This window comes from Bombus pyrosoma, linkage group LG15 (genome assembly GCF_014825855.1).
Source record: "Bombus pyrosoma isolate SC7728 linkage group LG15, ASM1482585v1, whole genome shotgun sequence".
NCBI lineage: Eukaryota > Metazoa > Arthropoda > Insecta > Hymenoptera > Apidae > Bombus > Bombus pyrosoma.
The window spans coordinates 7,012,314-7,026,653 of NC_057784.1; the positions used below are offsets into that span (position 1 = coordinate 7,012,314).

A 14,340-nucleotide genomic window follows, 5' to 3' on the forward strand; every position below is an offset into this window, starting at 1 on the left:
GTGAGGCTGAAAATAGAGCTGTTAAGTTTTAATTATACGTTGGCATCTTTATTTCGAAAGTGAAAATTAAATTGAATGTACAAATTGGAAGTGAAAATTGAACTTAACAGGTGTAAAATTATGTACGGAAATTGTTTGATGAGAAGATAGATTGCAAATGGACTTTTTATATTTTATTTGAATCTGATGGATTTATTTTTTTTCTATAATAGAACGAACCGAATTGGGCTTTTAGGTCATAATTCTATTGGTCTCCCTGGTTCCGTATAAAACGAAATGGATATTATATTCGAATAGATATTATTAAAATATGCATAGTTTGAAATATCTCGTTTTAGTATCCGATATAATTTTACTACCTTTTACTACCTTTTTTATGAGTAAAGCGTTCGAAAAATGAAGATATCCAAAGAGACGCAAACATGCGAGGAAGAAACGAGGAGAACAGGTTCGTCAAAAATATTCCTTTTCTTTCTTTCGAGCAAAAATATTTAACAAATATTTGCTACATATACTTGAGCAAAGAAACAAGCTGCAAGAAGCAGATGTCAAACTTTATGTAAAATACCCGAAACCTAATCTAATGGCCAAGTATAAAGAGAATTAATCTAGTTACGAAAGTCTAACTAATTCCTAATTTGATACTTAACGCAGGAACACCCTGTATACGCTGAGAGTGGGTCAGTTTGTCCGTGCAACGCGACTCTCTATGTTCACGAATGCATTATCCACAGTGCAGGCTAATTTCCTTGGTAATTTAATTGCAATTGCCCAGTGACGTTCATCGTATTTCAACGTTCACAGTATATTTACCGCTTACAGCGAACGGACGGGTTACGTGTGTCCTAATCACGGATTATTATCACACGTATGGATACCGATATTACTATTTCAAAGGTGTCATAACTATCGGCAATGAATAAACGTATCGGATCAAGTATCGGGCTACAATTTTAAACTCTATGATAATAAACTATACGGTAAATTTCACCGAGAGATTGTGCAATTCTTAATTTAACGCTCGTTTGATTTAGTACTGGCGTCATTGGATTTGGGTTAAGCAATTCGAAGCTTAGGTAAAATTATTTAATTGCAGAAAAATACTTTGTACGTAGCGATAGTTTTGTACGAGATATTATTACTGAAAATCTAGGAATAATAGAAATAATTTTATACAAAATATTTATGTTCGATATATTATAGAAGAGAAATATAAAATAATTTTATTCTGCACACTATAATTTTGGTGAGAAATAAAAGTAAAAAGTTGAAAAATATCGATATCCAAAAACTTTCCGCACGGCCTTAACGGAGCTTCTTTATTTGAAGTCAAACTATGATTTTAAATTCATGTAATTTTATTTACATATGCTTTGCGATACGCGAACAAATTTTGAAATTTCTAATTGTTACATACGCGATTAACATAAATCGTTATCGTGTGGAACAAAGATAAATGTTGCTCGTTTGTTTTTCATAACAAATGGAAAACTGCATTATGTAGAACGAACAGTGAATAATAAGTAATGAAAGAATAAAGAGTAAGCTGATCTGTCTGAATAATAGCGAGGAATGGACTGACTATGGTGCATGTAGGATGGAAGATTATATATTCAACATCCGTAATGAGAAAAGTCTTGGCTGGAACGATGCCTTCTCCATTTTCGATGTGCGCCAGAGGTTTCACTCGAATCTTTTTCATACGTGTTGCACAGACTGATGCATAGCAAATGCTACACGATCGAAAAGAAAGCAATCTCATACATATCGTGCATAGAAGGAAAAATATCATTTCCTTTTATCGAGTATTAAAGAATAAAATAAATAATACAAAAAGATCTTTTTGACACTGATAAATACAAATATAAAGGAAATTTACGTTTATTAAAAGATTATATAGCAATTTGACTAATACAGTGTACGCTAAACTTCACAAATTCTAATGTCCTATGTCATCCACAATTTATTGTCCATTACTGTTGTCAAAAGGATTAACACGCTCAATGTGGATTTGAATTACCATCTGTACGATCAAATAATTCTTACGATTCCACATTGAAGATTAAAATTTCACGACGCGATTACTTCGATCCACTTCATTGCGAAATATCGTTCGATTCTCAAAAGTTAGTATTAAACATCCAAAATGCAACGAAGCGAGATATAAAATTTAAAAGAAGCAGGAATCGATATGTAAAGGGTAAAAAACGAGGGACGATCGTTTTTCACCCGTCTTAAAACACATTTTATTTCCGAGAACTGGGATTGCACAACTATCGTGAATCAATAATTATAATATCTTACTCAAAAATTTAGTGTAGTGATTTGAAACAGGGAATGTCCAGCCAGTACAGGAACAAGACACAGATAAAAGTAATTAATACTTTATTAATCGTTCTTTCTTTTTCTTCAACAACTTCGTTTTATAAACCATAAAACAGTTAAATACGTCGAACGTTGTTCCTCCTCTAACGGACCAACATATTGAAACAGAACTTTCTCAACGAAGCTGTCTACTTTGCGACATTCCTTCATTTTTTCCCCCTTACTCTTCCATTATGCATTCTGTACATTGATTTGAGAAGCTGGTTTACTAAATGAACTCTAGCGTTCGGTGGATGACAGTCGCTTTGAACAGCAAGATCGACAACCCCCAACCTCTTCGTGGAGGAGCATCGTCCAATTACTAGGTCCGCATTCATAAATGGATGTTGCATCTTCCTGAGACGCTTTGTGCGCCGTGAACGGGACAGGCATGTTTACACCGAAATTTCAGGACAGCCGGATCTCTCTGACCTGTTTAGTCGAAATCTATTACGGAATGCATCGACGCGCACACGAGTGCACCCTCGAAATTGATTTACGAGCGAAGGCTTGTCGGCCGGCTCGACCTTCGTGTCCTGACGCCACTGATCGATGTGCGAAATCGCGTTGTAACAGCGTCAGAACGTATATATATATACATATGCTCTATTATACACACGTCTTCCACCACGTGTAGTTTTACCCCTCTCGTGACATTTAGTGACTTTCCTACAATTTCTATTATTACTTGGCTGCGGAGCTTTATGCAAATTCGTACGTTTGGCGAACGCAATAAAAGAAACTGAGGTTCGTACGAAGATTCGTCTGATTTTCTTAAATGCCAGCCGAGTACTGTACTTTAGTGGTTCGATAGATTTTTGTACGTTACGTTGCGTATAAACGCATAAATATCCGCAGTAATTCCATATTTTACATCGCGATGCGTTGTTTATTTTCTTTACAATTTTCATTAGTAGCTTTTTTCGTACTTTGAACGCACGTGTAACTTTCCATCCATATTTCGTATTTGCGTGCACTGTTTGCCGTGTCGATAATTCGTGTCAATAATTTATTCATTGTTTTATACTGTATATAGCGTATTTATATTTTATAGACAGGCCTATTATTCTACATTTCTGCCGCGTTCTAAATTACAGTACAGTCTTGATCGATTACCTGCGATTACAAAATCCATACAAATTACAACTCGAATCTAGAAGTTGCGAGACTGCTTTTTCACTTCGGGATATCGATGCGTGAACTTTGCAGATATTCCTATAAAATATAAAATATCAGCAACTTTCTCTTCCCCCCTTCGTTTCAACCCTCGCAATCTTCCCTTTCGTATTAGCTGTTATACATATAATTCATTTACCAAAAGTTTCGACAGCTAACGAAGTAGCTAAAAAAAACGTAATCGAACAGAGTCCTCCGGCAATACAATTTGGAGCTAGGTTCGCATCTTCGGACTTTCTCCAACCCTAACAGAGAGGCTTATTACCTAAAGTATTCGCGTTACCGCTCCATTGTTTCCGAAAAAGCCCGCATCATCAGCTTAATTCATCTCGACCTCATTAAGTGACGCTCGAGCGGCCGTTCGTTCTGATAAATCTTCAGATCCGATAACATCGTCGGCAGAAGGCGTAGAAAGTTCAGCCACGTCCCGTGAAAGTTCTCAAGTCGAGCGAACCGCCAGTGTTGCGAAACAATTTCGTGGGAGAAGTTCGCCCTCGACCGACCGGCTCGATCCCAGTTTGATGCCCCGATTTCTGCGTGGGCAGCTGTGCGATTACACGCAGGCCTTGTAATTCTGCGCTTCACCGAATTTTCGAGTTCGCATGGAACTCGTCTCTTCCGAAAGCTCGTAACGAGGGGGTTTCGTAACAGGTAAATAGAGTGCGGATAGGCTCGGTTTAATAGTCGATATTCGTAGTAAAAAATGTTTGCGTTCTTCGATGTGGAGTCTCTTTCGATAAATACGTTTTAAATATCGGAGCTGCTTCTTTATGCAAATTCAAGTTTTTACGAACGTGATTAAAGAGACAGAGTTTAAGCAACGATTCGTTTCATTCGCTAAATATTATAATCAGACAGTGCTTATTTATGCGAATTTTTGTAGTTATAACCGAAAATGATGAAACCCAAACAGAATTTTGTTTCTCCTATCAAATATCATAGCGAGCGCTGTACTTCGGATATTTTGTTCATTTTTGCATATTACGCGTATCTTTTCTACCACTTTTGGTATTTTATTTGGTATTTTATAAATTTCCCATATAAAATTCCAGATAAAATTTTGATTGGTATTGATCGCGCGATTTTTTTTCTTCTTTTCTTTTTCTTGGGGGGGGGGGAGGAGTTGTTATGGATAATAATAAAACTAATATTACCAGTGATAGTTTGTCACAGGTCTTGAGTAATCGATATTGGGTTGAGTGATAAGTTCGTTTGCCTTCCATTAACGTAAGCATTTAAGAAACTACAAAAATTATTGAAAAACTGTAAAGGTACATGTATCTGAAGTTTTTGATGAACGATACACAGTGTATAAACATCTTGTCAGCACGTAAGTACATTAAAGTCCAATATTCTTACGCGCGTTTAACTAATTGGACAGCGGCCAGATGAAAGTCAGACACGCTCGTAATGGCCCAGCTTTTGCTCCTAAAAAGTTCATTAGTTATAACAATTTCCAATTCTACGCGAATAAGTTAAACATTCCACAAAATAATACTCGATCAAACTGCACGCAACAATTGTAAATTCATCGCCACGCCTCTTCAAGCTATTAAAACCAAACGAGACAATGCACAATGAAGGCGAATCATGCTGACAATTACAAGGAAGGACAAAGGTATCCAATCCCCTCATCGACTTCGTGGTACGTGCTTACTCTTCCAAACAAGCGTAAAGTAAAAGAAAATTAACTCTTTGAGTATTAAATACCGTGGATATCGACGTTCCTTTAAAAAAAAAAATAAAAAAATAAAAAGAGGTGTATTTGTTGTGGATAGTATAATATTTTGCATGTCGTACAGTATAATTCTGACCCATTAAAGATCACGACGATATCTACCTGTGTGGAATATTATATAAAAGTTACATAAACGCAACATTATCAACAAACTCGTATATATCGTCTTGTCATGGTACGATTGTAGAATGATAGAGACACTTTACAGAACTACGTATATTAAAAACAAAAAGAAGAATATTTTCCACGGTCTAAAGGAAGAATAGTTTATCTCACGATGCTACACGATATCCCAATTTTTTTCAGATTTCAACAAACCGTGGAATCGTCTCTGGAAGAAGAAATATGAATTCTCTTTCATAAGCAGAATATTAAGGGAAAAAAGCTAAGGAAACTCGTTTGTCCACACATTTATCGACTCTTTTCGTGCCACTTTCGCACCAAGAATATACACGATATATATGCATTCATAACTTATAACAACACTGGCTAAAAGCGCTCAGAGTACTCAAAAGATTAAACGAGATATCTAAAGGGGGTCGAGAAAAAGAACGATAAAAGAAAATCGTCCCACTGGTGACTGGCTAATTACCGACGTTTATCACACGACAGATGCCACTCGACAAAGCGTGTTCACCTGATACAGAGGTATATACTCGACGTAATCGAACCTGTCCCCACGCCTCGACAAGTATCGATCTAGGGGACGGCAGCAACACCACAGGCAGTACGTAAAACAGGGCATTTGGCGGAAGGCACGTCCCTCGCTATGCGACGCACCCGAGGCAGGAACAACAATAACAACAACACCACAACTACGTGGCTCCGCGAAACGCCGACTGATCGAGAATCTCGGTCACGGATCAGAATTCAAACGGCGCGGCGTCAGCCGATGCCAGCCGAACAGTATTTTTGTCTGCCGTGACATTGACTTTCCTCGGGACAGCGTCCAACTAGCCACAGAATAACGCACCACGACGCTAAAGAACTGCGTACGACGATGATCGACCAACAATGTGAACCAATGTCGATACGACACCCTCAGGTTGCGACATTTGGGTGAAATGACATTTCAAGCGACCGTTGGATAGTTCCCAAAGAATTAGAGTTGATTTAGCAATGGTAAAGGTACGACGAAGAATTAGTGGGAATTTAATTGTAGAGAGAATAAGTCTAAGAGAGAGAAAGAGAGAGAGAGAGAGAAAGAGTACTCGCTGCATGTGTTCGACGGAGGCATCGATGGATGTTGAGAGCGTCAGGAGTTTGAGGAATCGAGGCTTTTTAATCTTAGCGCCATCAGAATTCCTGGAATAGTAGATCTCAAACTTTTTGGTTTTGTGGCTAGCAAAAACCTGGAATTTTCGATCCTCGAATTTTATATATTTCAATCTTGCCATTGTAGCAAACAAAAGGAATTTGCGATATGTTTCAAGAAGGTCTCAGAAAAATGAGACGAGTCAAGACTTTATCGTATTTTATCCAAACGCAAGATACGTTTTAACGTTAGAAAAATATAATCGAATTAAAAATGATCAGAACAACGTTAGGTTTCTTTGGTCGAGTCCTAAATCACAGGATAACTACTCATTTGCGTGTTTTATTTAAGAAAAACATCGATACCTCGTCTCGCTCTATTTTCCCCTAAAAGAATCTTCGTACCTCTTACTCGAACATTCTCCAATATCTTCTCTGGAGAAACCATACCGTCGATCGATTACAATCCCATTTATAAATCAAGCTCTTGGTCGTATTCGTATCATATTTGTTCGTACTCATACACCGAGTACAATTGAAGTTTTGACCTAAATCTTTAAAATGACCAAATTGCAACAACCAATTCTTCAATCGCAAAGAAAATAAATCCAATTAATAATTCTAAAGCCAAACCCACCAGCGCTACTTAAAAACACCATTAATCATCTAATATTCTACCACGGAACTCCAGTATTCTCTATGCCACGACCCTATATACCATCTATTTCCGTATTTCGAATGCCTGGAAACTGGAGAACCGAAGCTAGAGCCAATCGCATCGACGAGTCTTCTCTACTTCCGTTAACGAGAAGCTTTCACGCGTTCGATCGTGCCCACCGTACGCCGTGTACCGACATTTTTTTCAGCAGTTTCTCTTCTTCCTTTTCCCTTTTTTCATTCTTTTGCCCGTCCGATAAAACGCCGCAGAGAAATTTGGCGCGGCGCGTATCGATGTCCAATCGCTCGATGAAAACCGGATTTTCCAACGACCAGCGTGGAAAAGTGATATGTACAGGACATTAGTGTCTTTGAGCGAGGGGGTGCAATAGCGGCGTTAATTGGCGCCTGGCAATCAGCTTTAATTAAAATCGCTTTTTGCCATCGTCTCGAGCAAAAACGAATCGACGTCCCTATGGCGCGTTATTGAAGAGATTCCACTCGATGGCAAAATATTTCGCGTCGATCGGGAACAAAAATCAATTTCTTCGACATATCGATATTAAACGGTGTTCAATATGTTTGCTGATTACAGCACGTTGTAAATGCTGACCTTTTTTGTCATCTGATGTTTATAATTTACGTACGATGTATACGTATATAGTATTGGATGAACGATGGCAACTCATGTACAGCCAGAATCTGAATTTGAATTGCATGATTACTGGCTATCGCAAAGATTTCGACAAAATATTAATAATTTATTGTTAAATCGTCTGTACCAACATTTCTGTAGATTAGCGCTCATCAGTTACCGTTCTTTCATATATCGATAAACAAATATAACGTTTCATTTAAATAAAGATAGTCCTCTTACAGAATGTACGATCATTTTTCCGAATTGTCGAATATAGTTGTTACATTATGTACTGGCTGCATATGTTTCTCAAAAGTATATAAACAATTAATTATCCTTTATATTAACAAACCTCGATATTCAGCGACACTATAACGAGCACTTATTGTATGTTTAACATACTAGCTTTATTCATAGCACAGCATACCAATTTCTTTTATCAAATACATATATGTTTGCAATAAAAGTATCTCGTGCACTGCTACACACATTCTCAGAGTGGTTTCAAATTTGGCCGATATAATCATGACTCATTACGTTTAAATAAAGATAATCGTCTTATAGAGTGTACGATCATTTTTCTGAATTATTTCATATAGTTATCACATTATGTGCTGGCTACGCGTGTTTCACAGAAATATATAAGCGATCAATTATCCTTTATATTAACAAACCTCGATATTTAGCGACACTATAATGAGCACTTATTGTATGTTTAACATACTAGTTTTATTCATAGCATAACGTACTAATCTTCTTTATCAAATACGTATACGTTCGCGATAAAAATATCGTGTAACTTCTACGTGCTTCTTTCCAGTGCGATTTCAAATTCGACCAATGCGATCGCGACAATTGTGTTTCATTGCGGGACTGATGAAACCTCGAAATTTTTCGTAAAAACACATACGACATGTACGTACAAGTTCCTCTAACTGTGGTAAGCGTTCGAATGCTTTCGTGAGCCAGCGTATACGCGATTCGAGTACTGTACGTGGCGCTGAAAAACGAATGAACCGAGGGCCATCGCCATCGCCATCGAGAAAATACAATGGACCCGTTGAAATTTCATTAGGCGCGCAAACGTATCTATAATGTCGTTACAATGAAACGTAATTGACTGTCGTAACGCTGTTCACATAAGCGTGCACATATATACGCGATGTCGGTCGCCGGTATATAAATAGTTGCTGAAAGGAGCAGCACATTTTCGTGCGTAACACAGCAACCGTAAACGTCGACTGTTTTGCGTAATAAGAGCCGTTAGGTTAACCGCCATTGACGAACCATTTCCGACTATTGAATAACCGTACCACGATCTCCCACTGGCTGTTCAAGGTCATCCATCATCCTCTCCCGGGAGTAGACCCCGGGAATGCTTCGGCTACGACGCACTGAATTTAAATGACGATCTCGATTCTGACCGAGAGGATCCAATGAAATGGTAACATTGAGCTACTTTGCGTACTTCGCATACTTCCAATCCTGTTGGCGAATAAATTTCTTAAAATGTGGCTGTATCGATCGAAATGAGTCGAAACACAGTAAGAAATGTTTCGAAGATACGCGTTTCCTCTGAAATCATTAGGTTTTCTACTTTCCCTTCTTATCGGTTAGTTTCGTTTAAGAAATGAGAAATTCTTTCTTTCTCTTCCGTTTTATTTCGCCTTCGAGAGAAGAAAGAAAAATCGAGGTCGAGTACGAGCGGAACACTGTAGCGCAACAATGCGTTATATAATAATAATTTTTCCCTCGTTTCTTAGGAATAAAATGCACGCTATTTCCTTTCTCAGAAGGAGAAGTGAGATGTGTAGTTGAAGAAATGAGAAAAAACATGCGATCGAGGACTACCTTGAAATTACACATCTTTTTATACCGATAAACGTGAGAAACTCAAGATCCCAAAGCGTAATTGGCATTGCTGGGAAAAATTTCCTAAACAGACTACACGATATCTAAAGTTACAGATCTGGACGATCGTTTCGAGTTCTAATTATTTCATAATACTGTAACAAATACGAGACGAGCAACTGTTATTAGTTAGACGTGAGAAAGAACGAGGCGCCAGTTATTTCTCGAATACGAAATCCGATGTCATTCACATCTTTAAATTTTGGACACGACTGCATTTACATACATATATTACACGCACCAATAGATGTTCGAAATTTTGCCAACGAATTAGCCTGCAAAGATATCAACGACGAATTCGTTCTAAAATCATATTCGTCTCGTTCTGCATACAGATTCTTGCGTCTGAAAAATATATTACTCGTAAAAACAACAACAAAAAAAAAAAAAAAAAAAAGGAAGAAATACGATCTAGGAATAAATCCGAGTTTCGACAGGTTTCTGAAACGCGTTTATGGCCGTAAAGCGACCGATCGAAACCGAAATAAAACGTGACGCAATAAAACGTCGCGGGTACGCTCTCAAGGCTTCGTACAGATGTTCACTTTCATTTTCGCCGAGGACCCTGAAATTTCAATCCAAATAGTACGTCCTAAATCTTGTCCCGAGCTTGGCATCAACAAACGATATATACGCGCAAGGTGTCCGATTCCGATGTAAAAATAGACTAATCCCAGGATTTATATCGAAAACAATAAAAAGGAATTTGAACGTCGCCGAGAAGGCATTAGCAAAGTAAACGGATCAAGATTATCAAGGCTATATTTATACGTAACCTTAACCTATTAACCCTTTCGATAAATCAATAACCGGTGTGCCAAAACAAACGTAATGTCGTTACACAAATTCTTCGATTTATCGTTAATGGAGAAGAATTTGCAACTTCTGAGGAATGCGTGAAAGTACGTTAATGTTCACGTGTCTTGTCAAGATTAAAGGTATGTCTAACGGGTTAAAAATAATAATGATAATAGAAAGAAATGGATAAAAGAATGGACCAAAAAATGACAAGCGACCCGGCAGAAATATCGACAACTCCGTCAGCAGATTTCTTTCGCGAAATTCTAACGAGCCCCTCGTACCACTTGGCGTGTTCGATTTTGTGCGATTCGACGCAGCTTCCGATCGTAAAATCCATTTATAGCTCGAAATGGGTCACCCTGTGCGTTCCAATCTTCGCGACATTCGACTTCATCTTTTCTCGTCGAAGGATCGAACAGTGTCTCTTTTAAAAGATGCAGCAAAATCCTATAATAGAAGAATATCACTGGTCGGAAATGTTTTCCTTTGGCGTTGACAGTGGAATACGAATAAGTTACAGCAGCCTAAACGAGTAAATTAATAACGCTACTCGATGTTTCTTTACTCTACAATTACCCTCTAAACCCAAGCGATAAAGGTCTCTCCGTCTCCTTCAATCCACCTCGTAAATAATCTAAGGAAAACAATCGAGAGATCAACTTCATAGAGGAAGCCAAACATTTAGAATCTCTCTAGGCTGATAACGAGAAAACAGCCGGCACACTGTCTCAAAGCTCCACTTAATATCCATCTTTACCATCGTCTTCCTCCGGTCTTTAACTCAAAGAAAGAGGCCGAAAGACGAAGCAACAACGAACAAAGGCTACGAGCAAAAAGAAGAAGAAGGAAAAGGCAGACTGAAAGAAAGGGCAAGAAAGCAGCATAACGAACTGTTTGCCTCCTTCCTCCCCCTTTATTACGATTCGCGGCTGAGATTCATTTTTACGAAGGCAAGAGGGCTTCCTGTGCTGGTCGTTTCGCCGCTCAAAGCGTTCTTCGTCGTCGTCTAGCCGAGCATTCCGCTCGCTTCGTCGGATACGTTTATACCGGAGACTATCGGATCGATATGGAGACGTCGGCGCTGGAAATATGGAAATTTGGCCCGGGCCAGACTGGACGGCCTGTGTGGCAAGAAATAAATGTAAATTCGACGTCGGCCAGGCGCACCGGGGGCAGGGCTGGAATTAATTTCGCGTGCATACCGCTCACGGCTCGTAGAAGCCTATTTCGTTTCGTAGATGACGAATCAACATGGTAGCTCTGTGTGACTCATTGTCAGCCGACAAGGAGCAGCAGTAAGGACGATGACTGGAATTCGTGATTCGTTTTGCCTACACGCAACTCCCGTCACGGCAATTATTTTCCCCAGAGCCAATTGTTCAGAGTGTTACGGCTCTTCAGCTTTTCGGGAATCAATTACGGGTAGGGCGATCGTTTCGCGAGTTTTGCTCGATGAGGATCTTGCTTAAGTCGAGTCGGAGTAATTGTCTGCGAATCTAAAAATAAACTTTGCAGTTTCGAAATAAAATTGAGAGGCGCATAAATCAGATACAGAGAAATTTTATTTTCCTTCCTTATATTAGTTGGAAATGAACCGTTTTTGACTTTGGTATTTTTACTTTACAAGTAGATTAGGATAAAACAGAGTTTCGAGTAAAGTAACGAATAATTTGGATTTTGATCCGAGTTTTCTTTTTTTTCTCTTTTTCTCCTTTTTTTACCACGTTGTATCGTAAATAGATAAAACTCGCGTAACAATGTTCGCTCTCACAACTGTCACGGTTTCGTGAAAACGAATTGAATTCCAGCAATCCAATTTTGGTCTAAGGTAAAACAGACATACTATGGGACAAGCTACCGCAAACGTTGGCTCCGAGAATAATGTTGTTTGTTCGTTCTCGTATTGCACGCGTGTCTTCCCGTATAAAATCTGAGAACCGTAGAAAACCTGAGTTTCCGCGAGGACAAATTGTGCTTTGACCTGAAACCACAAATGAGACAATTACATGCACACGGCGTTATCCGTTTCCACCGCTGAACCGCAGATGCAAATAGAACAACCGCAAATGAAGCAACGTCTTGCATTACCGTGAAAAGACATGTCTTCGTTTGTCACCACCGTCAGATGTACTTGCCTCTCGCTCCACCAGGAAAACGAATACATATTTTATTATATTGCGCAGAAAGTTTTCAGCGTTTTCCGTCGTATTATGAGATCGTGACACACGTATGTCATTCCGCCTGATTTATCGTTTCTATCTTACGCTAAAGTTTTCCTGAATTTCCGGCACATTCGAGAAATTCCAAATTATTATGAATATTGTGAACTGAATAGTAATCCTGAAAATTTGTAGGATCAAATGACACAATCATCCAATTGTCGCAAGAATGCGTTGACTACTAACGCTATGACGGTTGATGACGCGACACTAACGCCATATGTGTAACTATTAACGCGCGATTTACATACGTGTTTATTTATATAATCATATAATTCCTTAATTATTTATCACACTTGGCCCTTTACTTTCAAACAACGTATTTCGTTAATTAATGAAAGTGAGAGTAGCACTGGAAACTAGCCACAGTCGTCATAGTGTTCGTATCTCTCAGTACTTAATATTGTTCGAACAAATTATTAGGAATTCTTTTATAAATATTTCTCTCAGATACTAGAAATTAGTTCAAATTCCATAGAACTGTACAACGCTTCATATACCGTCGTAATTACTATTCTCAAATCTACGAAGCTTCTAACTTTGTTAAAATGGAAAGGCACGATTGAAAGACACGCAAGGAAGATACAGAGAAACACACGACCCAAGGCTTATTTTTCTCTAAGCCTTTCTCCTTATTAACGCACGATAAATTACTCGTCACGCATGTTCGTAAATCGCCAAGATTACGCAAACTGCCTTGCAATGGAAGATATGGAAAAAGTGTATCGTGCAGCTTATGGCGGAATAAAAGAGAGACGCTGGTAAACATCGAGATCCAAAACGGAAGAAAGGCAAACGATCATAAACGAGAGGCGTCATCAACGCGGCAGGCGTCAAGCGGAAGCATACGCCGGCCGATAACAGCGTCGTATAAATAGCTATTATTTTCCAGCCACGTGGCTTTACGTAGCGTGACGATCGTCCGTTGCGACGCGTTCGAGGGTGCGTTCGATGGCGATGGATCATGGATCACGCGTCGATCGCTTCGCGTGCGCTCGGCCAAACCCTCCGACAAATGTGTCACGTGGCTGCAATCGGTATCAATTATCGCGTGTGGTCGTGCCGCTCGTCGAACTGAAACGCACGTTCCCATTGCATTTCGCTTGGCGTCGTTCGCATTTCCGATGCCAAATTGGATTTCCACGACGGATACAGAGTTTTGTAACATTGCTCCTGCAGCGGGGATTAGTTTGGTCAAATTTGATTCAAAGGATGGAGAGTTTGATGCGATACTCTTCTCGTTTGATGCTGGCATTCGTGGGATTCTCGTTCGTTTGTTTGGTCTTTTGGAAGATCGTTCCTTTGATCTCGCGAGAGACGCGTCTGTTATAAAAATCTGTGTGCTACAAGATTGTTTTTATTCAATATTGCATGTTCGTTTTTTGAAGATAGTAGACTTTTGTTCATTTTTATCGTTGCAGATAAAGGAGAGAGAAAGATAAGAAAAGAGAGAGAATGATGTTCGACCGTTCGCGGAGAGACGCGATCGCAAAGAAGCGCGTCAGCGGCAGTCGTAAATTCCCGGTGCGATTATACAATCGACGCCACGAAATGATCGATCCCATATTGCCTTTAGGATAACA

At 39.0% G+C, this 14,340-nt stretch overlaps 1 protein-coding gene across 9 annotated transcripts in view; it reads right to left on the bottom strand.

The window, feature by feature from the left end:
* Positions 1-14,340, bottom strand: part of LOC122575637 (PH and SEC7 domain-containing protein) — an 84,226-nt gene that overhangs the window by 36,378 nt on the left and 33,508 nt on the right. Inside the window, exons 1-3 of one of the 9 annotated variants that reach the window (XM_043744889.1) lie at positions 5,916-6,272; positions 4,900-4,968; positions 4,695-4,783 (exon numbers count right to left, since the gene is read on the bottom strand). The exons of 4 other annotated variants lie outside the window; for them this stretch is intronic. In XM_043744889.1, coding sequence (XP_043600824.1) covers positions 4,695-4,775 — 81 coding nt within the window. In that variant the 5' untranslated portion in view covers positions 4,776-4,783; positions 4,900-4,968; positions 5,916-6,272. Of the gene's footprint in view, positions 1-4,694; positions 6,275-14,340 lie in introns of those variants that run through there. 4 more of the 9 variants (XM_043744891.1, XM_043744893.1, XM_043744887.1 and 1 more) reach the window with 4 other exon arrangements.